This window comes from Pimephales promelas, chromosome 3 (assembly GCF_988280905.1).
Source record: "Pimephales promelas chromosome 3, fPimPro1.hap1.1, whole genome shotgun sequence".
NCBI classification, from domain to species: Eukaryota; Metazoa; Chordata; class Actinopteri; order Cypriniformes; family Leuciscidae; genus Pimephales; species Pimephales promelas.
The window spans coordinates 24929367-24954771 of record NC_142771.1 but is presented as its reverse complement, the minus strand read 5'-3'; the positions used below and the strand labels follow the sequence as shown (position 1 = coordinate 24954771).

Genomic DNA, 25405 nt, shown 5'->3' with positions numbered 1-25405 from the left:
GGGCCGCAGCGCAGATTCAGTTTACCTATGCAAGACAAATAGACATAAAAATTCTTTTGTCCCTTCTGCTATAGGTTTTTGTAACAAGTCAATGTGAGTTGTAGATTCTTGTGTAGTATGTATTTGTCTAGGTGTTTTTAATTTTATTTTTTATTACTGTTTGTATGGCTGCTGTTTTGTATGGGTAATACCTGTGTGTTATTTATGTCACATGCTGCTGCACAACAAATTACCCCTCGGGGTTAATAAAGACTCCTTGAACCTTACATTTGTAACAATAGCCCAGATCTCCAACAATCTGAAGACAAAGTATGGAAATGCCTGTCAACCTATGTCGAAATATCTACCATTGCCTCTCAACAGAAGAAAAGATGATGCTCATCCAACTCAGTCCTCCTGGCCATCCGCCATGATGCAGACTAAAAGCTTGTCAGCATTTCCAGAGCTTTGGGAAAAAATCTATTCTAATTCTAATAATTTCTCGTCTTGACTAACAATGACTATAATCCGGTGAAATCTAAAAACATGAAATAAATGGAAAAGCGTATTATAGAAGAGCAGCGGAGTGCATGTGGAGCCTAGCCTAGAAATCTAGACGCACCCTAGCGGCAGCAAAAATTATTTTGCAGCAAAGTGTGATGTAACAACTAACATCTTGATGTAGGTCTGGCATGCCAGGCTATGTGGAGCCATCTTTAGATCACCATCAGTTTCAAGAGTAATGAGGGTGCCTTGTTTTGAAGCATCTGGAAAGTCTGGTTGCCAGTTCTAGGCTGTTTTTATTGACTTCAGTTCTGCATTTACCACATACATTGCTAAAGAAATGTGTTAATTTAAAGATCCTTTAACAAACAGGACATGTGTTAATTTAAAGATTTTTTTAACAAACAGGACACAAGTGAAATTTAGTTCAGTGTTGTCTGCTGTTGTAGTAAGCAGCACAGGGCCCCGTCAAGGTGGTCAAGTTTTGATAATTTTATACACAAACAACTGCACTAGTCATCAACCAAATCAACTCGTAATGCAATTTTCAGATGATACTGTAATTATGAATCTGTTTTGTGGGTTGATGTTGCAGCAATTTTCTCAACCAAGACAAATGTGGCTGTCAAGCACCCATGCCATTCGAATGCTGTTATTCTGAGTCTCAGTGGGGTGATTTAATTGTATTGTCAGCTGAAAGTAGCATCAACTATGAATGTGGCAGGTGATTCTGGCAAGACAATTATGTTACATAATACAAAGTTCAACAATTATTTGATTCTTACAGGAGGCTTTACTCCATCTAAGGGAACTAAATATTGCTAAAATGGGCCTTAGAAATGCTTCCAGTTTCATTTCCACACAGCAGTGCGCCTTTTCTCATGCCTTAATGTAACAAAGCTTGATAGTTCATATTTTATTAACTATGTCATGTCTGACTACTTTCATAATCTGAAAAATTGGAAAAGAAAAACTGAACCGCAATTATTTTTTAAAAAATATTTTAATGCACCATTAATAAAGGGTCCAACGCATTAATACAAGAGAAATATTGCAAATAATATTAAAACTTTAAATCAAATTAAAAGAAAAAAACCCTGAATGATAGGTATGTACAATTATTTTCTTGCAATGGGAAGTAGGAAAAGGATGAACATATTTACATACTAGAACCAGTGTGTTTCTACGAGAAACAAACACCTCTACAATATTTACATGTAATTCTTTTTAACTTTTTTGTCCTTTTTTTATGGTTACACTTCAGTGGATCAGTTTTTACTGAAAGACTGCAATAAATCTACATAGTTTACAGGTCTTCCTCTCAAAGGAACAGAGTGCTGGCAAGGCCCTCAGACAAAGGGGGGGTATGGGGTGAGGGGAAGTAAATAAGTAATGTCAACATGTCAATTTATGGCAGAGCAGAGAGAGAGAGACAGATGACCAGTAACACGAAAGGAAAGAACAGTAGGAACAGACGTTTTAGCGAATCTTTGCACATCTTTCAAGGGACTTGGGACATCGATTTTGTGTTCAAATATGCACACGCAAACTCTTTCAACTCTTAGAAAATCCGCTCTCTGTGTGTATATATATATACACACATATTTGTGCAAGCATGTTCTCTTTAGCAGAGAGGAGTTACTAGCCCCAAAGTAGAGTGCTTTATCTCAAAACATATACCCCATTCATTGTTCAGTGGTCCACTAAAATATCAATGGCCAAAGAAAATCCAATGAATAATGCTATCCTTCAGCTAAAATATCAATGTGCATTTATTTCAACACACCAAAAAGATAACCACATCTGCCCTTTCCTTATATTGCTAAAAACTATTGATGAAAGGGTAATGACTTCATGTAAGGGGTGTTTAAAAATAATGGGAGGTAGATATAAACCTCTATAATAACGGCGTTGTTACAGTGAACTGGCATTGCAACAACTCATTTATGAAAATAAAATGGCAATGTACAATGTCACTTACAATACTAAATAATTTATAAAGTTATAGAATACCAGCATGTCATGCTGGCAAAGGGGACATTTTAATTTAGATAGGTTCAGCTCAGAGGAAGTTTCGAAAAGAAACGTGCGTCAAAACAGCTTCAAATAAAAATAAAAATAGACAGAGGTGATTCTACGCAAATAATCTAAAAGAAGGTACAGTGCTAGATCTGACCTAAATGAATGACATGAAAGGACAGGCATCAGAACATGGATAATAATAAATAAACTAAAATTAATACTCTCTCTCAGAACAGGGGTGCAGCATTACACAAGTCTTAAATCCATGTCTTTAGGTAGGTTTTTAAAAGTTGCCCTTGAAAAAAAGACCCGGCACTCTAAGGGTGCCGCACTGTCATGTGCTGTGCAGAAGTGAGCGGAATATGTGTGTGTGTGCAGTCGATTAATAGCGGTATTTCAAAGCATAGACCTTGGCAAAAACAACACCACCACGCACCGCTGCAACAGGAGGAACGAAATTAGATAAGGACCTTGTGACACGAGAGAAAAATAATTCACAGGTGGAACTCAGGGTCTTGCGGCAGTGCTGAGATCCCAATGGCCCTGGACTAAACATCTCGACACTGTGTCTCTGTATAGAAGCTTTTCAAAGAGTCTGACCAAACGTTCTCCCTTTACACAATACCTACGTTTTTGAGCGCTCTGAGAAAAATAGCTTGTGGGCCAGGAAAGCTGATTGGCAAGTCTTGTATTGGGGAAGGACTAGGACACTTTTAGTTGAGGGTTCCTCTGCAGTTCTCCGTGCCACACAAACATGGGATTTTGTTCTCTTCAATGGGAAACTTGTAATCATACGTGATCTCCTCGTTCACACCAATAGGCTGCTTGGAGTATATGACTATCTTCTTCTGAGACTCGATGGTAATCACTTTGGCATAGCAGTTGGGCTGTGAAAGAGAAGTACATGAAATCATGGATAAATATGGGTTTTAGTGGTCAACCGATATATAGCCAAGGCAGATACATCCACCGATATTTGGCCTTTTTAAAGTTTTTAATGCGCTTTTCTGATTGGGGCGATGTGTTGAAAGCAGGACTTTTATTTTGATGGTGCTCTGGACTTTTTTTTTTTGACGGGCGGCGGTGGAGAACGCCAGCACCTGATCACACAGTGCTCATTCACATTCTCCGTCTTCAGTAGTTTACAATCTCTGTCAGTCAAATCTAATTCTTGGTTAGACCGAACTGGTAAACAAAGGAAGTAAATGGTTGCGAAAAAGTAGTGTTTGCTTTTATATTATATGCAACAGAAAAGGCAAACAATCAGGCTGAAGAACTTAGTGTGCATTTGTAGCCTAAAAAAACGTGTTCCTACGAGTGACGGTCGGTCCGTGTGAAGTAAGTGAATGCGAACAGAAGATCAGCTCCACAGGAGATACAATCGAAACCTTCATTTTAAAATATGCTGTGCTATATCCAGTTGCCCACTGAGTCTCATTCATATCATTACCTTGTCTTTATTTGATTACCAGATTACTGACTGAGTGGTCTGTTACAGCGTTTACTTTTTATTAAAAATACTAGGATTGCAGAATCAAGAAGTTGCCATCTAAAGTTTAAGCAAGTTTATTTTAACGATTTGTCTAATTTATTTATAATTCATTAAATATTGATTAAAATAAATACAGCCCAAATATGTATAAATAAATATATGACCATATATATATATATATATATAGAGAGAGAGAGAGAGAGAGAGAGAGAGAGAGAGAGAGAGAGAGAGAGAGAGAGAGAGAGAGAGAGAGAGAGAGAGAGAGAGAGAGATCGGCCTGCATCTGCCATCAAAAACACAATATCAGTCAACCACTATTACGTTCCTTCCCATAGGAGATCTTCGCATTTTTAAATGTTCCATTTCTGAGAGTTTGTTCCACTGCATACTGCATAGCTCTATGGGGTATGTGTTTAACAAAATCTATGAGCTCATGTTGGGTTGCTGGAGGGGATGATCACCATGGTGCAAACACAAATTCCATTGACAGATGGAGCAAGAAAAAAAACATGCATTTTTCTTGGCTTTTACAGACCATGTAAAGACCAGATGCAACTTTAAGCAAGTCAGATCAAGCAATAAATAAGCATAGGATTAGACAGGGGACAAAAATCTGCTCTTCTGGAAGACCACCTGTTACCATTTATAATGGTGTGAAAGACACTTGGGACAGTCAACATAATTATTACTGGCACAAAAGTTTATCATTTGCATGTGTTTTTAAAAGGTACACTAAGTAACTTTTTTTTTTTTTTCAAAATTAACAATTTAAATGATCAATCAATCCTTCATTCAAAACATGTTTTTGTCTTACCCTCATTCGCTATGCTAAGCCTATTTAAGAGTTTTAGACTATTGTAGACCTGCCGGACTGTTATTGTGGGAAATTGCATAAATACGTCACTCGCTATATGAGTATATGATTTACGGATATGCGTGTCTCAACATATCCGTAAATAGAGAACATTAAAAACATTATTACATAATTAAAATAATTAAAAACTTTAATGGGTGGTCTATATAAATGTACTCCAAAAACAAGTATTTATTCACATTACGGAGCGGCAGCAATATGTTTATCACAGGTCATGTGGTACTTGAGATAAATGGCTATATATGCGTCATTAGGTGGGTACTTACCGTGCAGCAGTGGTTAATAAACCGAGCTAAGTTGCCACACTTGGTGGCGTCAATGATAGTGTCATGGTCGACACGGAATAAGTAGCTGCTCCCGATGCCTTCCTGGGCATATCGCTTCTCTCGATTATCAGCCACCATCTACAATTGAAGCAACAAACACAATCGATTAACACCAATTCATCAACAAGCACGTATTCCTCAAGAAGAACCGAACTCACTTCCTAGTATAAATAATTGTCATAGCTGTTAGTTATACCCCAGCTAGAAGGCTCACCTGTCTGATATTCTGTCCCACATATTCAATGACCATCTCATCTGCAGCAATGGGTTCCATGGCAAACAAGCCCCATTCATGGATTCGGCTGCGGCCAAACCTCAGCTTCTTCTTACGGAACTGCAAGCAGAATTCAATCATAAATTTGAAGTAAGATGTATACGATAGACTATACTTACTACAGGCACAAGAATATATTATGTACATTATCTAGAATTTAGCCATATACAGACTGAGTAAGCTCGACAATATTTTGGCTATTAAATTCTAATTAAGATAGACGCTGGTATTAAATCACATGCAGACCTTTTAAGGCCCCGATATACTTCGAAATGGAAAAATGAACTAATGTGATGTCATTTTGAACAAAATCAGGCCAAAAACGAAGATTGTAAGAAGTTTGTTTTGAGAGTTTGAAACTGCATGCCAAAAACTATCAGGATAAGTTTACTACGGCTAGTAAACACATTTGTATTACCATTGGTCCAATGCGATTATGTTATATGGAGAGACTATTTATAGCAGAAAATGTTGTACTTTCGATTTCGATTTTTTAGCTGCTCTAAGCAATCTATCTCTATGGCTTAGCGTAGAGATAGACAAACAACATGGCAAATGAACAAGACCGCGGCAGCACAAGCACATCCACAAATTTTTTTAGAAACTGAATCTGCAGGGCTGAAAACTCTCACGAATTCAGCGCAAGACTCACGCAATTGTCACTTTTTACATGTTCTCACCGAAACGTAATTAAAATCCATTGATAAGTGTTTCTCAACCATGGAAATAGAGCCATAAAACAGCTGGAGAACAATGTCACGCAACACTACATTTACCTCAGAAACCCCATTTAATGACCCATAGCACGTAAATAAATGCTATAGAGAGGAGTATTTTGCTAAATATGATAACTATATTACATATTTATTATATTTTTACCTATATCATTAAAATATTATAACGTTGCTATGAAAATGGATTATATTTATTTTTTGAGTTGTTATTTTTAACCTTTAATAATAATACCAGCTGACAAGGGCACTGTATGTTTACAGCATTAGGTGAGATATTTTTTCTTGAGAAAAATTAACATGTATCTACTGTACCTAGTTGTACCAAGTAAACATTGTGTTGTCACTAAACTTCTGTTTAGTTACCAAATGTTTTGACAATCACAATACACTTATTGTGATGCAAGTTTTTTGGGGTTTTTTCCCCCAAAACAGACAGACAGAAATAAACATTTGATAAATGGACTGGTAAATGCCTTTTACAACAGAAAGCACATAAATCCAGCTGGCCGATTATAATCCAGCTTCCCAGTGAAAAATAATAACATTTAAGACCCATAGGGGATCCTTTGTGAGAAGTACCTCAATATCAGCAGTACAATAAACCAACAATGTCCACCCTTTCAAAAACATTCATTAACTCTTTCCAAACAACAGAGTTCATTCATTAACGCTTTGTCGTCAAAGAAAATGCAATACAGGAGGGTCCTATGATAAGAAATGCTTTTAAAGGAACACCTTTTAACTTTGAACACATAAACTCAAAGTCAAAGAGCTTACAGAGCATTACAACAGCCAAAACATCTGATAAGGAGCCCGTCAGGGTCAATGGCACAGGAGTCAGCAGACTTTATAAAGCTGTTTGGATGGTATGAATTATTCTACAAAGGGTAGTCAATGACCAACCGGTGAACCTACCAGGCTACCATCCATTATACGGGCATTACACTTACTGCAAGTCAAACATTAAATGGAATGCTATGAATTATGCACTGAAAAGCTAAAGGGAGTTTCTGGAATAGAAGGAGATGTGAGGTCATCGCAATCAAAGTGTTGATAGTATGATCAAGGTCATGGTGGTGTCAATGAACTAAAGAACTTTACCTTCAGCTGGTTCAGTTTCAGCAGGTCTGAGTCCATCACTGCTTGAGTGCCGATAGCACTGAGGAGACGCCGCTGCTCGGAGCGCCTTTCAGACAGCAGACGATTCGAGCCCTGTGACGGACAGAGAGAGTGAGTGAAAGCTGCTCAGATGGATAGAAACTACTTATCTTCACACAACAAATATCTTCACACAACAACCCCCTCTAAAAAAACATAAATAAGGCTTTAATTACAAGTTTAACACACATGTGAGTTGTTAAAAAAGTGAACCTACTGCAGTATCATAGTCCCCAACTTCCTGCACAGTCACTGGCTGGTCTAGCTCAAGGTAGACGTCTTTTTCCTTGCGGCTGATGGCATAGTAGCCTTCACTGCGAGCACAGCCAGTGACATGCTCTCTTAGCTGCCCATCTGGGGTCTTCTTCTTCCGACGGGGGTTCGGGATGTTGGTGAGTGCAGGCAAGAGGTTAAGGGACAAACCTTGAGCAAAATCAACTGAGAAGGCAATAGCAGAGCTCTCCTTCCCTTTACTCCCTTTACTAGGAATTTACACTTCTAGCTCAAACTCAATTTGGTATACTGGTAATGCTAATAATATTGGCTGCTGTATGACCAATAAAAGTTTCTGACTTTGCTTGTATCAACTACACATTTTTGTTCTTAGGCAGGTGTAAGGATATTGGTATGAGGGACCCAGTGTGTGTCATTGAGCCAGTCGGTGCCATGGTCATCTTGCAGCAGTTTTTCATAGGTGCTCTTCAGGAGTCTCAAATCTTCCTGGTCAAGACCAGTGTTCCAGATGTCATACAGGATGGTCATCTGCTCAAACTCGCTGCGGTTCTTGTAAGAGGGACGGAGTATAGGATCTGCCGCGGGCACGTGTTTGGGCCGCCGCTGAGTAGAGGGGGTCAAGCCGGCTTCCTGAAGAAAAAGTCGTTCGCTCTTTCTAACCTCTTCCTTTTCAAACTCCAGTGATCTCTCCAACCCAAATTCAGAGTCTCCAGATTCAGAACTGGAGCTGGAAAGCTCACCAGACTCCAACTGCTCCACATCCACATCTTCTTCGAAATCCTGACAAAAGAGTGTGAAATGTTAGAAAACAGACAAATTCCACACAAAAGGGGGACATTCGGACACTATTTGGCAAACTCATCAGTATTACCCAACAATGCAGAACAGTGGAAAGCAGTTCAAATTCTGTGGGTTTATAGGACAAACTGTTATATCGCAACAGCCTGAAACATGTTGAAATTATCGTGACAGTTACATCCTAACAAAGCTAAGTGCCTTTTAACCAGGATGTATAACATTGAGTAAATATGTATACAAAATATGCAAGATGTTGCAAAGTTCCTCACACAAGGACTAATGTTGAAACTAGTAGGCAGCTTTTCAAGCTACAAGCTTTTTAAATTTAAAATTAGTTGTTACCCCTTCGGGAATAGTTATATTACAAGCAGCAACAAAAAAAAACGTGCATTAACATACATCCACATCAAACTATTATTGTTGTTTCGCAATCAGAGCAGCATTTAAACAATATGGCTCAAAAACAATAGGAGCATCTATTTGAGTGAAAGCGTTAAAGAGCGGGGGCCAGTTACACTAGCTGATCTATGCTGGGCACAGTTGAGCTTGGTCATATTATTAGTTGGTGCAACAGGTGAAACAGGTTAGCTAAACCCAGCAAAGAGCTTGTGATTACAAGTTGGCAAGTCGTAATTACGAGCTTGTCTCATTCGAGTGCTTTGTCATCAGAAATAACAGGAATCATGGAGGTCTTGCCTATTTTGGGGGGAAATCTTATTAAAGTCAAAATTATAAGATCCCATTCATAAACATTCACCGCACAGCAAGAATTACCTACATTTTATCCAGGCCTATTGAAAACTGTTTAATTGTATCAGTTGTTAATGCAATAGAATGTGACTAAAATAACATGAATGTAAAAAATAATTATGCTACATATCATAGTGATGTGCAAAACTAGTCGACTAAATACTGTTGCTGCAAGTCGACTTAGATATACTAGTCATTTACACGTCAAGCTTTACTTGCCATATGTACATACTTTTCATACCCGAGAAGCGTTAAAGGATTAGTTCACCCAAAAATTAAAACGATGTCATTAATGACTCAACCTCATGTCGTTCCAAGTCCGTAAGACCTCCATTCATCTTCAGAACACAGTTAAGATATTTTTTTGGACCAAAATGTATTTTCGATGCTTCAAAACATTCTAACAAATCCACTGATGTCACATGGACTACTTTGATGAGGTCTTTATTTTCTTTCTGGACAAGGAAACTATATCGTAAATACATTTTCAATGGAGGGACAGAAAACTCTCTAACTAAATCTGAAATATCTTAAACTGTGTTCTGAAGATGAACGGAGGTCTTACGGGCTTGGAACGACATGAGGGTGAGTCATTATTGACATAATTTTTGGGTGAACAACCCTTTAAAACCTGGTTTTCGTGGTAACGAATAACAATAACCATGACGTGCTTATTTGAGCAAATCTATTTATAATATGCCATTACGTTTGAACTTATTGGTCCTGCCTATTGAATCAGTTGATTTGAATAAACATGTCTGTAACTGTCAACGTTGCTTGAGTGTTTAAGTTTAATATACAATGACCATAATGCAAGACAAGCACATCACATGTATCTGACCTATTTTAGTGGCATTCAGTTTGGGATCTGACTGTTCATTGATATAAATAAGTCTATTTCAAATAGATAGCATATACAGACTGTCTCTGGGGCGAGGTTAGACTACAATCCTCACACAACAATTACAGTAACTGATGTTTAAATGTTAAAGGGTTAGTTCACCCAAAAATGAAAATTAAGTCATTAATTACTCACCCCAATGCTGTTCCAACCCCGTAAGACCTTCGTTCATCTTCGGAACACAAATAAAGATATTTTTGATTGAATCTGAGAGCTGTATCACTCTTCCATTGGCTTCCTAAGGGACTGCCTCTTGACGGCCCATAAAGTCATTGAAGAAAATGTTTAAATGTTCCATGTGCCTACAGCGGCTCAATTATACGTTTATCAAGCGACGAGACTACTTTTTGTGTGCGAAAAAAAACATAAATAACGGCTTTATTCGACTATTCCATTACTTCCTTATTGGCGCATGCGCGAGAACTGAGACGAGGACTGATTCTCCTTCGACTTGTTACCGGCTGCTCACCGCTTAGGAGTTTTACCGCCGCCTACCGTATAAGATGATGTGCTGATATAGCTGGAAGTGCAAAACTTTCTGTTTACAAGCAGAGGAAGATGCGCGCTGTACATACGCTTTTCAATTAGCATATTTTCCGCACTACAAGGTGCACTTAAAAGCCTTTAATCTTCTCAAAAAACGACAGTGTGCCTTATTATCATCTTATACGGTAGGGGGCGGTAAAACTCCTAAGCGGTGAGCAGCCGGTAACAAGAAGTGGTCGAATGAGAACGTCCTCGTCTCAGTTCTCGCGCATGCGCCAATAAGGAAGTAATGGAATAGTGGAATAAAGTCGTTATTTATGTTTTTTTCGCACAAAAAAGTAGTCTCGTCGCTTGATAAACTTATAATTGAGCCGCTGTAGGCACATGGAATATTTAAACATTTTCTTTAATGACTTTATGGGCCGTCAAGAGCCAGTCCCTTAGGAAGCCAATGGAAGAGTGATCCAGCACTCAGATTCAATCAAAAATATCTTTATTTGTGTTCCGAAGATGAACGAAGGTCTTACGGGGTTGGAACAGCATAGGGGTGAGTAATTAATGACTTAATTTTCATTTTTGGGTGAACTAACCCTTTAATTCTCACTCAAGTACTGTAATGATAACCAGACAGAATCACAAACCTCTAACTTCCGCTTCCTCTGTTTCTTAATCTGTTTCTCCTTCTGTTTCTTCGAGATCTGAAGTTCCTCATTTTCTTTGTCCTTCCTACTTCTCTTCTTGCTCTTTGCTTTCCCCCTCTCTTCCATCTCCATCTCTTTGCTAATTGCTCCTTTCCTCTTGTATGGTGGGCCGAGACTCTTGCTCTGTTTCTCAGCCGCGTCCTTGGCGTCGCACAGCAGGCCCAATCCGGAAAGATCCTCGTATAGCTCCGGAGCTTCACCCCTGGCGGCAAGAGCTTCCCCAATGACTTCTTCGGGTGCTTCCTGAACACCGTGCTGGTTGAGGTCTGCAGGAAGCAGGACGGTGGGGTCCTGTTTCGTCCTCTTTTGTGGAGATGTGAGGTGTGGAGGCGCATGAATTTTAGAATAGTTGTGCTCCTGCAGGACGAACAGACCCTCTGGATCCAGGAGTGGTTGACGTGGGTGTGGGGCAAAGAAGTCGCCCTCTTCCTCCTCCAGCTTATGCTCCTCTGCCTCATCTGAGGTCTCGGTCTCTTCTGAGTCGATATCTGCCTCCGGGTCCATCTTCAGCGCCACATCGGCCAGCACAGACAGGTCAGGCTTAGGGGCAGAGGCCAGCTGCAGCAGGCTGGACACTCCCAGCTGCTCCCTGAGTTTCAGTCGCTGCTCCAGCTCCTCTTCATCCTCTTCCTCCACAGCGGGATGCAGATGAGGGCCAGAAACTGATTGGCTGAGTGTCCGAGGGCGGCCACGTATGCGACCCTTTTGTGTGGTTGGAACAGGGACGGGCTCCTCATAGGCCATTTTGACCAAGGAGGCATGGTCCAGCGGGAGGTTCTGGACCGTGAGACAGACGGGCACAGGGGGAGTTCTAGGGGAGTCTTTGCCACGTTTAGAGGAGTTTTTGGCAGTGGGAGTTTGTGGAGATGGAGGGGTACCTGGACTCCTTTTGGGCTCATCAGGCCGCAGGGAACGCACTGGTGGAGGGACAGTAAGAACAGAGGAAGGAGAAGCAGGGGAAGTCAGGGCGTTACTTTCACTGGGACGAGAAGCAAATGGGAGGAGCATTGGGGTGGGTTTGGAGGCGACGGGTGGAGCAGCTGCTGTGGGTGTGCTTCCGGGAGAAGTGGAAGTAGGAATGTCTGAAGCTTGTGAGACAGGAGTGGGAGATGGAGAGGCAGCAGAAGATGACAGAATGGGGGGCTTGACCTCACTTTCTTCCGTTGAGAAAGAAACTGTTTTGCGCCGTTTCTTGAGTGGGGGGAGGAGGAGGATAGGGGAAGAAGGCCGGGGATATGGAGATGATGAAGGCACAGCAGTAGGCGTTTTCTCTTCTTCTGGTAGTTAAAGAAAGAAATAATAAAGTGAACACAAAACTTATGATATTTTTGACAATAAAAATCAGGGAGTTTCAAATTATATTATATATATTATATATTTGCTCATTAAAGGGACAGTGCACCAACTTTTTTTTTTATTCTATCATACTTTACTCACTCTCATGTCATTCCAAACCGGTATTGACTTGAATACAATAAGAATGTTGTTAACTGTTTCCAACATATTTCAAAGAATATTTTGTGTTCAGCAGAAGAAAGTCATACAGAAATGGAACGACATGAGGATGAATTAATGCTGACAATGTATTCTATCCCTTTAATTCCCTAAAAAACAAAGTGATCATTAACTGACCAAGTTTGACCTCCGCAGCAGTAACTGATGATTGGTCAATGCTGGCTTTGTCCCTGTAAAAAACAGACACGAGTCATGTCAACTTTTCAGTCCAACGACACAACACTCTTCATCGCATCGGTTCTCACAGAGGGACATACCTTTCACCCTTTTCTTTGTCCATAGCTATGCTGTCCATTGTAGACTCATCCATTGTATCCAATGACTCGCTCTCTGCAGCCTGCTCACCTTCCTCTTCATCTTCCTCATCAGAGGAGGAAGACGATGCCGAGGAGGAGGATGATGAACTCTCAGAAGAAGAGGAAGAAACACTCTCATCATCACTGTCTGCACTGAAGGCTTCATCTGAAAAACAAGAGCAATAGAGAAAATAGTTGGAAATCAAAAAACAATGATCTACAAGATATGATCAGAAATACATATAAAAGCCTAAAATTGTTGTGATAATGAGCAAATAGCAACAAGAGCCCAAATGAATGAGCACAGAATGAAAGAAAAACAAGGTGGCTTCATACCTTCTGACTCATCCACTTTGTCGCTGTCTTCATCCTCCTCCTAAACACAAAACATGAGGAGTCACCAGTCACAATAGTAACAATAACATGTTTGAACTCATCTGATTAATATTTGTCCACAGCACTTGTAGAAAAGAAGAAATGCTGCCATCTAGCCATTATTTAATGGAAAAACAAATAAGTAGAGCATAATATACTCGCAAAATGGGAGAAATTCTTTCATATTTAAAACCAAGGGTTTAAAATAGCAAAGTAAAAAGCTACATAACATATTGACCTAGATAGCCTTTTTTGCCTTCATGGGCATCCCACAATGTATAGTGACTCTATATGGGAGAAAAAAATAATTATAAATGTATACAGTAAATAAATATTGATCTGTCAGTCATGAACAGTTGGGTATTCAAATATCTACATACCTGAAATAATTCCAGAAATTAAAGGGATACTTCAGGATTTAACATTAAGCTTTGTATTTGTAGGAAACCCATAGTATTTTCAAATTATCATGCTTCAACCCTCATATCCCCCTGAGACGAGAGATTTATGTATTTTTGTCTGGAAAAAAATCCTCCGATTGTCATTTTGCGCCATCGGAGGATTTTTGGCCAGAGGCTAAAGACTACATCCAGTAGTGAGGGCTATTTCCGCATGTTCTCAACCCGCCTGTAGAGGGTGGGATCTCACTCACAGAATGTACACAACAGTGTCAGCCATCTTTTTTTGGAATTTGAAATGTATGATATTCTATTTGTATTTTTTAAACATAAAATAAGAATTTCTCAATTTATAAGGTTGTTCAGATACATTGGTTCATTATCAATATAGAACATATTTGTTAAGATTCATTAAAACTATTAAAAATAGTATTTATTTATTTATTTCTATTTAAAAATGTTGCTGACATGTTGACATGTTGCCTTGGACATAAAATAAAATTTTTACTTATTTTACTAACATAAAATAGAAAACGCACATAAAAACAGTACTAAAATAAAAATGTAAAAAATAAAGCTAATTCAAAAATAATAATTAATTTACAAAAATCGATATAAACCAATAAAAAATAAAAGTTTAAAAAAAAATAATAATAATTAATACTACAATAATATTTAAATGATATTAAAATAACACAGATTTAGAATGATTCATCAGAAGATCAGAAGTCAGTAGATTGACTATGAGCACATCAGTTCTGTAGACGTTCACAGAAACCAGCTCAAGTGAGGAGGAGCCTTTTAACTTGCCGACTCTTAACCAACAACAACTTCCCGTGTGCGCTTGGCTGAGGCATGCATCTTAAAAACATAATGAGCCTCTGCAACTCCTTGGTGCAGGCCATTGGAGTGGCATTCTTTGCATAAAGCTCTCAAGTTGTAATGAAGTAATGGAACACTCTAATCCAGCCTGTGTCCACTACTACACACAAAAAGGACAAACTTAATGGCATAGAAACCAACCTTCTCAGAGGAACCATCTGATGTTTCTTCTCCCTCACTGTCTAGGTCGTATGGCTTACGCGCCTTGGCTCTGCTCCTCCTTCTGGCTGCTCCTCTGTCTGCCACACGCCTCTCCTCTATTCTTCCTGTAGCAGTGTCTGCAGATTTCCCCTGATAGGAGTCTGAAAGAGAGAGAAAAAACATTTAGACAGACAGACAGACAGATGGATGCGATCTCTAAAACAGCCTGAGGACCATACCTTCATCTTCCTCATCGGCTGGAGTGGAAGGCCTGGCCTTCAGCTCATCACCCTCGACAAGCTCCTGAGGCTCCTTCCTCTTAACCTGAAGAACACATTCCTCGTTAATAACATAGTTTTTAAAAACTCAGGGTGTACACTACAGTCTCTCACAGCATCCCGGACAACAATATTTTAACAATTCAGAAAAGATGAATCACTGACTAGCCAACAGAGATTTTGGTATGGATATAAAGGCTTAGATTATGATTTCGATCAGTATGTGTTACAATATCGATGTCACGATATTGTGATAAATATCACGATACTGAACTCATGATCCAAAATTATTGTGATACTGAAAAAGTTAACAAAAAATGAACTGTTGATTGAAATGCTAAATTGGATTTTACATTGTGGGTGTAAATGAATAGGCTTTGACTTGGTTCTGGAAACCCAATGCACAGGACAATCGTGACACCAGAATAAAAATATTCATGATTCTGAAGCTGAAAATGCAGAATTATTTTAGACGAATATACTAGCACTCTGACTGACTAGATATATTTAAGAAAAAATTTGGCCACTTTTTATTGGTAACAAAAGGACCCACAAATATCCCACCCATTGCATTATTATACATTTTATTCAACATTATATGTAGTAGTTTAATGTAGTACTGACACTAAAACTCTGTAAACTTTTTTTTCCTCACATATTTTGGGTGAATTATCCACAATATATATTGTCACTATCCATGATGCATTTTTGTATTGCAATATACTGTGAAACAATATATTGTCACACCCCTAGTACACACTAAAATCATTTGTCGTTTGATTTTGTGATTGAGCGTTTGGACTGTGGAGATGTCAGACTTAACTGGATAATAAATAAAAAATAAATTCATCAAATGATCATATTACGACACATTATTTCTCTGTTGTTTGCAAATATTGACCCGATTTGAGCTTCGGTTGATTTGATTAAACATTTGTTCTTTATGCAACAACCATGTCTGTTGTGTTTGAATCAAAACTATCGACCATAAGGAGAGAATTATTAATGTATGTCTGCACTATTTCTGTCAAACTGACGATTATGAATAATTATGTACAAAACAATCATTTTTATAAATATTTACATAAATTAGCCCAACAAAACATACAATGTTTTTCTTTCACGTGTATTGGAGGTCATTTATTTTGTGTGGATATATTCATTCATTTTAAAATGGTGATTAAATAAAGGGTAAGGACTGCTTCAAGACCAATTTGAAAGTTCCATTTGACGGCCACTAAATTCGATATATATATCAGATGTGTGTGAATATAAGAAAGTGGAGAGGCAATTTAATTTTTAGATGTTAAAGAGGTGGTAAAGTCAGGCACCTTAAAAGAAGGCAAGCGCAAGGCTCCCCGCAGGGAGAAACCCTCCATGCCTCCACTCTTGGCCCAGTCTACCAGAGACATAAGTGGCTCTCGAGGTCGGTTGCTGGTCTTCTCATCCTTCTTGTCTTCCTCGCGCACCACCGCAACTCCCCGCATGGCTGTCTGGAATGGCTATGCAAACGAGAGCAAGAGGTGGCATGGATGAAGAACAGTGTAGGTCAATCAAAACAAATATGAAGAAAACCGTCTGATGTTACCTTAGCTTTTCTTTCCTTGCGGTCCCACCACTCATCAAAGGTGCCAAAGGCGACGTTCTCCACCATCTTGCGGTTCAGGTCCCTCTGCATGATGTTCTTCATCTCCTCAATCAAAGCTGCCAGTACCTGCTGCACTACAGCCTCGCAGGGGTTGTGGCCCATTATGGCCATCTGGTCACCTGCCGCTGCGTACAGCTCTCCATCCACACCAGGCACTGTGCCAAAGCCAGGTGGAGGATAGTGGGAAGGAAACTGCTGGGGTGGTAGGTGAGGAGGCCAGGGGCTGTGGGGAGGCGGGATGGCATGATGATGCGGAAGCTGGGCGGCATGAGGGTCCGGGTAGGCGTACGGTAAGTGAGGAGGGATGTAGCGGTGGTCCTGGTCGTAGTGGGAGGCAACATTCCCATCTTGGTCCATGTATGGGTGGTGCGGATGTACATGTGGAGGGGGAATTGAATGGAGGTGATATGACGGGGGATATTCAGAGGCAGGGGGGACTTCTCCAGGTGGTGCCGTAGTGCTGTTGGAGGAGGCCATTCGCATCTGGTGAAGACGACTGAGCATGTGCGTCTGCATCTGGAATGACATGGGCACTCCGCCACAATACTGGCTCATGAGCTCCATGGAGCTGGCATAGTCGTACATATGGTGCGGCAGCGGAGGAGGGTACTCTGGGTGCAGCTCCATGTGAGGAAGCGGAGGAGGTATCCCAGGTGGCGGAGGTGGCTGCAGGGAGAAGCCGGGCAGAGGTGGGGGAGGGAGGTGGGGAGGGTAAGACGGGATTGGCGGAGGCGGCATGGTGGCGCTGAAGTGCTGGCTGTTGTCAGGAGCGGGGCTTGCAGAGGGGTCTGGAGTTTGTGAGGGGAGGGCAGATTGCGAGGAGGTGGCTGGTGAAGAGGACGAAGAGGCAGCAGGATGGGGTGTCGCTGTGGTGATGGCATTGTCATCTTCATCGGATATTTCCATATCCTCCCCAGAGGAGTGAGGAGATGGCTGAGGAGAAGAGATTATGAACATTACACTTTAAACACTGTGTGGGAGGAGGACAATTTCAAACTTGATTCAAATGTATTGGTGCACCGAAACTGAGAAATAATACAGACACTGCGCAAAGGAACATGACAGACACTAAAAAAAGCATGTCAGTTTCATTTCTGTTAGCTTACAGGTTCACTTACATCATGTAAGAATTACTATACTTGTGAAAATAAAATTTCAGCAGCTTCAACAGATAAAAGGATAGTTCAACAAAATTGAATATTCTTTATTTACTCACGTTCATGTTATTCTAAACCCATTAGACTTTTGTTCATCTTTGGAACACAAATGAAGATATTTTTAAATAGCTACAATACTCAAACAAGAACGGCTGAGCTTCTATTTAGCATATTTGTTGCATATTTGTCAAAAGCTGTATGACAAATCTAAGAAAAATAAGTAAAAACTCAAGACAGTATTTAGGCCTCTGGAGATGAAATGACATACACCATTTCGGCCAGTGTTCAGCGACTAAACCAATTTTCTGCTGTGGTTTAGCCTGTTATCTTATTTTTGGGCAACTCCAACCAGTTGAGATCCACATCACAATATAATCAATGCTACCTGTTTCTTAGTTTAATGTACTGACTCAATATTTTCCTGCTATCAAAAAAAAAAAAAGAAGCTCATAGATCCATTATACATCCAAATGTAACTGGGGGGACTCACCTGTGTCTCTCCATTGTATGTGGGTGGGGTATGTGGAGCCCTGTGTGTATCAGAGGTTGTGTGCTCCTCCTGAGGTGGCGGCATTTGGCCCTGAAGAGACTCGGACACTAAACCGTGCATGGCAGGGGAGGAGGAGGCCACCTCTGGAGGAGTTTTCCTCCCTTCACTTACTCCACCACCTTGCCTCTTGCTCCTACTGCGACGTCCATCTTTCTCTCCTCTCCTCCTCTGTTGGCTTCCCTCAGTCTCTCCTTGTCTCTTGTGACTAGACCGTTCTCCATTCTCCTCTCGCAGTTTGTTCCCCCCTACATCTGCGTTCTCGTCTGTTTTTCCTCTCTCTTTGTCCTCCTTCTCGTCCTCATCATCTGAGGCAAGAAAGGAAAACTTGGCCTTTTGCTCCTTCAGCAACATCTCAATACGTGAGTCCAAGCTGCTGCTGTGGTGCATGAACGGCAGGCTCTCATTAGTGGAGTCTGGTTCTGGAGAGGAGTCACGTTGTGGAGGCGGCGGAGAGAGGGATGCTGTGGAAGAGGGGAGGTGGTGAGGCAGGGACGTTGAAGACGGGGAGGTGGAGGATGACGGTACAGCGGCGTGGGGAGGCGAGGAGGTCGGAGGCGGATGGGGTGGCGTGCTGGGATGCCGTTTAGGTTTGGACCACTGTTCTTCTCGAATGGGACTGTCCTGGCCGAAATCAAGAGAGCCAAGGGTTTCGGCCACAGCGGCCGCGATCACGGAGGCCGGCGGCAGGGGAGGAGGTGGAGGCGGCGGCGCCAGGGGTGTGTGGTGAGTATGAGCACGGTAGTCATTGTCTATACTACCTCCCATTCCAAAACCCCTCTCGCCGGCACCTTGCTGAGGATGGAAGGCCGGCGAGGGTTCCAGCCGGGAGGAGGAGGGTGTGTCGTAGGGGGAGAGGTCTTTAGATGACGAGTATCCTCCATAAGAGGAGGTGGCAGAGGGAGGGGAGAGGCTATTGGATGAGTTGTGGCTGGAGTTTGAGTGGCTTCCGTAACGCGGATCAGAGCTGTTATAGTCTCCTTCTCGGTCTCGCTCCCACTCACGGTCTCTGCTACTCCTCCGCCGACTCGACCCACCTCCACTGCTGCTGTGGTGGTTGTGGGAGTGATGGTGGTTCCGATGCCTCCCGTGATCTCCTGAGCGGGAGCCTGAACTGTCCCGCCTGTAGCCCCTGCCCTCTCGGTCCTCTCGCCGGTCGGGATGATGCGAGTGGTGCGAATGGTAGGATTTAGAGGTGGACGAAGAGTTAGTATCCTGTTGATAGTGGTAAGAGGAACGACGGGAGCTTATCCCACCTCCATAGCGCCCTCCTGAGTCTCTCTCTCGATCCCTCTCCCTGTGACCCCTTTCTCTGTCTCTCTCTCTGTCTGACAGGGGAGATGGCTCAAACTGAGGCCCTGGAGGTGGCATGGGTGGATGTAGCGGCATGTGCATCCCTGAACCTCCAACATTGGGATACGGATAGGGAGGTTCATTAGGTCTGAAAGGTGCAGATGAAGGATATCCCGGCCGACCCCTGTGGAAGACGGAGGGTTCTTGTGGAGGTTGAGCATGTAGGTCATCATGAAAGCGAGGGGGCTTGAATCCTGATGATGAAGAGACCGCTGAAGAGGAGCAGGAGGAAGATGGAAGCATATCCTGCTGGGGATAACTCTGTGCGCTAGTATATCCACCATGCCTGAAAGAAAAAAAACAGGGGATGTTTTTTTTTTCTTTTAATTTGCTAAAGAAGCTTAACCAAGGAAATATTTGCTTTAAATGTAAATTAGGAACCAACCTGCCCACAGAGTAGCCCGAGTCCTGGGAGAAAGGGGTCCCAGAGCGAGGGGTATAAGGGGTGCCCCCACCCTGTGAAGAAGCAGAGGAACCTGGTGTATAGGGCCCCCCCATTGAGGATGGAGGGGTATCTAGGCGCTGGTCTCCAAACCCAGTTTCCACAGAACAGGGGGTGGTGTTGCCAGAGTTGAGAGGCGCAGCAGCAGCAGCAGGAGCTGCCGTCTGCTCTGTGGAGAGCCTCCGTCGGATATCAGACGACTAATAAAAGACAAGAAATAACAGCATTTAGAGAGGATAAAAAGGAGTGATGCTTATTATCGGTTACTGTTAAATGTATTGGTTGATACTGTCCATATGTGATTTTTACATTTATGATAAAACACACTCAATGTCATTTAACACACTCAAAAGTAAAAATTGAATAACTCTTTAAAAAACACTAATAAATTCATCTCAAATTGATATTTCAGACTCCAATTGTTTGTAGTGTTTTATTTTTCACTTACGTTACTGAGCAAATGTAAGGGTCAGTAGGAAATGTATGCTTTTATTCAGCACGGACGCATTCATCAAAAGTGACAAGACTTTTATAATGTTACAAAAGTATTAATAGTATTAATAAACAAGTATTTAATAAAAAGCATAAATAAATGCTGTTTTTTAACTTTCTAAACAAAGAATCCTGAAAAAATGTAATCACAGGTTCCACAAAAATATTAACTAGCTAATACACCAAAGAATCAATTATAAAATTAAATTAATTTCAAATACACCAAAGAATCAATCTCTCCTATCTTCAGCAGAAACGGTTTTCCTCTGCACTGCATTTGGCAAGAATGCACAGTTAGTAAGAGGCTTGATAGCTCTATGTCTTTCACACATTTTGTGGTCCACCCAAGACATGATAATAACACAGGTATGGGTATTTGAGTGACTGTAATGCGTTATAAACTACTAAGCCAACTCAATCCAATGCAGGCCACTGCGCTTCAAGGACGACAAGAAATGTTGGCTGGTAACCGCACACAGTTGCATCACTTATGGGAAAGCAAAGCATTCTTTCCAGTGTAGCTGAGCTAAGATGTGTTTGTGTACTCACCGTATCTGGCTGTGTTGGGGCTGGGGGCTGAAATTTGTCAGTGAGAGCTTTTCCTCCAGTCGGCACTGTCTGAGGGGTGTATGAGCCACTCACTATCAAGTCATAGTACTTCATCCTCTGTTGGCCTAGAAAAACATGCACACATTTAAATTCAACTACAGTACAGACTGGTGCCATTATTTCATCCTGCCCACTGTTTCATATTTTCATGAAATGACGAGATAGCAAGACATGAACAAGCATTATTATACATACATTTATATGCAAATAGGAATGCACACATTCCCATTTTATGTAAAAACTTAACAATAAACACAATCAAACATTTTACATTTACAAATAAATTCTTCTCAGATCAGAACACAAACAAAATAAGTGACAAAATATAAATAACAGCTTTAGAAAAGAGCACGAGTTTGTGCAAGTTGTTGGGATGAGTGCGCTTTGTGACTTGCTCACAACGTAGCCGGCCTGTGAGAAAATCCCCTCCGATGGAGAGGATGTGGAAGTTAAGTTAGACATTTCGTGCAGTAAACGGAGTAATAATTTAGCTTCCACAGTCCTAATGAACACTTGGATATGGCCTAATATTAGCGCACATTTAATTAAGTTATCGTTAACATTAAAGCAAGCAGCCAAGTAAAGTAGCTAACATTAGGCTACTACATACATATTTTAAATGATAAGTTTGAGGTCACGTCACCTTTTTGTGGTCATTCTTTACCGTCAAAACATTCCCACACTTTGGATTTTCTGCCCGACATATTACCGCATGGACCAGCCGTGTTAATGATCTGTCACTGCATGACTTCGCCAAATCCTTGGAGTTTTTTCTTCGACTACCCGACTAATTAAAATCGAGTCTACCAAGCCTCTTCTCATTAACTAACGTGTAGTTGACTATTAGGGAGCACTGGAGTAGTCTTAATTTTAAGTGAGCATTCGATGACAGAAAAGGTCATCTAAATGTGAAAAGGGGTGAAATGAGTAAATGCAGAATTAAATATCCAATATTGATCGACACCAGTAAGTAAAACAAGATTTTTTTTTTATCTGGGAAGAGACAACACATTGTTTTACTATCAGTGTTTTTGAAATTTACTCAACATCTAAACAGACACTTTTCAAAGACTTGATTCAAACAAACTGAAACCTAGTAAGCACAATTAAATAAGGCAGTAATTTCTTCTACATTTTAGTAAGCAGAGGATATATACTACCGTCCAAAAGCTAAAACAGAAATATTGTCAACTATAATCAATTTTAAATAATTACTTTCTGTTCTAATATAATTTTAAAAATATAATTTATTCCTGTGATGGAAATACTGAATTTTCAGCATCATTACTCTTCAGAGTGACATGACCCCACAAAAATCATTGAAACAAGCTAATATTATTATAAATGTTGAAAACAGTCATGCTGCTTAAAATGTTTTTGCAAACCGTGATTCATATTTCAAGTTCAAAAGAACAGCATTCATGTAAAAAATCTTTTGTAACATTATAAATGGCTTAACTGATTGATTAATTGATTGAATTCTTGCTAAATAAAAGTATTAATTTCATTCGAAAATTAAATCTTACTAACCTCAAACTGTTGAACGGTAGCATATATAGAAAGTAGGCTACTTACAGAATATTAATGATCAAAGACAAAAATTTAAAGAGAGAGGCGCACCTTTGATATCCAGCTGGACATGGACAATGTTTCCCATGACAGAAGTATTGTGCAGGTGTTTGACAGTGTCTTTTGCCCCTCTAGTGCTGGTGAAGAGGACGCGGGCCAAGCCCAAGTGCTTCCGGGTCTTGGGATGAAACAGAATCTCCATTTCCTCAACCTCACCAAACTTGGCGCACATCTCCGCCAGGAACGGCTCCTTGATGTTATCATTCAACCTTGCAAATGTCACTTCCTTAAGTGGTATAGGGCCTACGTAATACTCATCCAACTATGATAAAAAAAGAGAAATGAAGTAATGAATTTCACCCACTGGTTCCAGGAATTTCACCCACTGTTGCATTTGTGTATATGGTTGTGTGACAATAAAAGGATTTGATTTGATTTTGATAATGTGTTAGCATGCAGAATACCAAAAAAAAGAAGAACAAAGATCTTACCAGAAAAGCAGCATGATACATTGAAATGATAAAAGAAAAGCATACCTTAAATTTGGGCACTGGCAGCGACAGCTCTGTGTGTCTAGACCAGATTCTGCGGGGTCTTGGATCACGCAAGTCCCCCACTGGTGGGAATCCTGAATCCTAAAAATAGGCAGAACACAATCTTTACATAATTAAATATCCATACACAAAATGTAAAAATAAAATAAAAAATAAAAAAGTATGTGTGTGTGTGTGTGTGTGTATATATATATATATATATATATATTTTTTTTTTTTTTTTTTTTTTTTTAATGAACAAGCCAGTTCAAAGGAGAATTATAGGCTGACTCCTTGCTCTGTTTTGTTTTGCTTTTCGGCTAGAAGTATATATGCATGTCCATACCGGTACACTAAAGTGAATCCCATCATATCTGTAGATTTTCTGAGTCACCCGTCGGAGAGCGGGATCTTGTACAAGCTTATAGCTCTTCCATTGCAGACTGAGAGTTCGCTGAGTGTCCGTCCCACTGTCCGGATCCATGCTATCACTGCAGAGACAGAGAGGAGACTGAGATGTTGTGTAGAAGCTCACAGCACTCAATGATTCACGTTAAAGTCGCAGTGAGAAAAGCTTTTTACTTGGCTCATTTACTTCACCAGGCAACCAATCTGACCGTGTCCACATGCAGAACAGCCACTAACACTTAAATCTTGATGACATGACAGTGTAATCAATAGAACAATAAAGCAAACAATGTAAAAAGGCAAAACATTTGTGTATATGTAATACAGTTAACGTTACACATGAAAAGTTTTCACTTTCTTTAAAAAAAAAAACACAAAGGGAGCTCTATTTAGGGAGCTATAATTCGTCAACTCTTTATTATGATATTCTCTTAATATTTTGTTTTCAACCAGACAAGCTGATCTGACCTCCCTTAAGTTATATCCGAGTTAAAATGTTTCATTTCTTATATATTATGTAGACAGTAATAATACGACTTAATGCTGCCTATTACAGAGTAATAAGCAAGAAGCACTGCAGTTATAATGTAAAACGTATTATCTGACACATCGACTAGCAACAACAACAAGCTAACATAATAAACACTGAAGCTGCTAGCTGCTCACAGCGCGAGCTAGCTAAAGCTCAACTTAAAAATGATGTGTCAGGGCAAATGCCAATTACTTATAGCAAACGAATAGACACAAATATCCGCTACCAAAATGAATTATTCCTACACGGTGTTCCAAAACACTCACACAACGCAGCGCGCGTCTTGAGGTTTGCCCGCTCCGACAGCCGCTAAGTTAGCTCGCTACAGCTAGGCCTGTGTCGGACGGGAAAAAAACAGACAATCCTTGGTTAAAATCTAGCTCCGTTTTGATGTGTGTGCCCTAAATCTGATATAAAACGGTGTCGCTAGTATTCCGGTGCAATATCGATGAGGCAAAATTCTTTAAATTCTGCCAGAAAATGAAATGTACTGAAAAGAATAACATAATACAGTAAGCGGCCATCGCGTAACTAACCTGAGAGCCTCGCCTGCTCGCCATCAGTCACTAGAAATATTTAGCCGTTGCATTGGCACTGGTACTTTCCACACAATTAACGACTGTGTGGCTATGTTTTATATTATTTATTCAATAATTTTAAATATATTGTGACTATATGTTTTCATTAAAAGTAAAAATGTACTATACATTAACATGAAACACAAAATTATGGTTTTACCTTTCTTCGATCACCTCAAAATAATTCTGACCGTTGTAAGCATAACTTCTTTGAGGCGAATCTGCATTTTCGTCATCGAAGTACGAACTTGAGACAGCTGCGTGGCTCTGCCAGGCTCTGCGTGGGTTCTTCTTTACAGGGGGTAAGAATAATCGCATAACTTTATTGCAATATTACTTTGATAAATAGTTAAACCAACATATTGGAAGTTGGGTGCCGATGATAAATCCTGAGCTATGTGCAGAAATAAGAGACAAAA

At 40.5% G+C, this 25405-nt stretch overlaps 1 protein-coding gene across 6 annotated transcripts; it reads right to left on the bottom strand.

Moving 5' to 3' along the window:
* Positions 1–1467: 1467 nt before the first annotated feature.
* On the bottom strand, positions 1468–25006 carry setd1a (SET domain containing 1A, histone lysine methyltransferase). Of its 6 annotated transcripts, XM_089128581.1 has the most exons (22): positions 24675–24919; positions 24051–24121; positions 23815–23959; positions 23472–23570; positions 22987–23257; positions 21307–21431; positions 20209–20465; positions 18414–20109; positions 16707–17699; positions 16450–16620; positions 15080–15164; positions 14841–15001; positions 13381–13420; positions 13006–13210; positions 12866–12918; positions 11174–12510; positions 7987–8377; positions 7581–7759; positions 7307–7417; positions 5412–5531; positions 5138–5275; positions 1468–3392 (listed from the first exon to the last, which is right to left on the bottom strand). In XM_089128581.1, the coding sequence occupies exons 3-22, from the start codon at positions 23950–23952 to the stop codon at positions 3219–3221; spliced, it is 6744 nt and encodes a 2247-aa protein (XP_088984707.1). In that variant the 5' UTR covers positions 23953–23959; positions 24051–24121; positions 24675–24919; the 3' UTR covers positions 1468–3218. The 6 variants fall into 6 exon arrangements, with proteins under 6 accessions (XP_088984707.1, XP_039542051.2, XP_088984709.1 ...); XM_039686117.2 differs by lacking the exons at positions 24051–24121; positions 24675–24919 and adding an exon at positions 24945–25006; XM_089128583.1 differs by lacking the exons at positions 24051–24121; positions 24675–24919 and adding an exon at positions 24945–25006 and having other exon boundaries at positions 11174–12507.
* Positions 25007–25405: the final 399 nt, after the last annotated feature.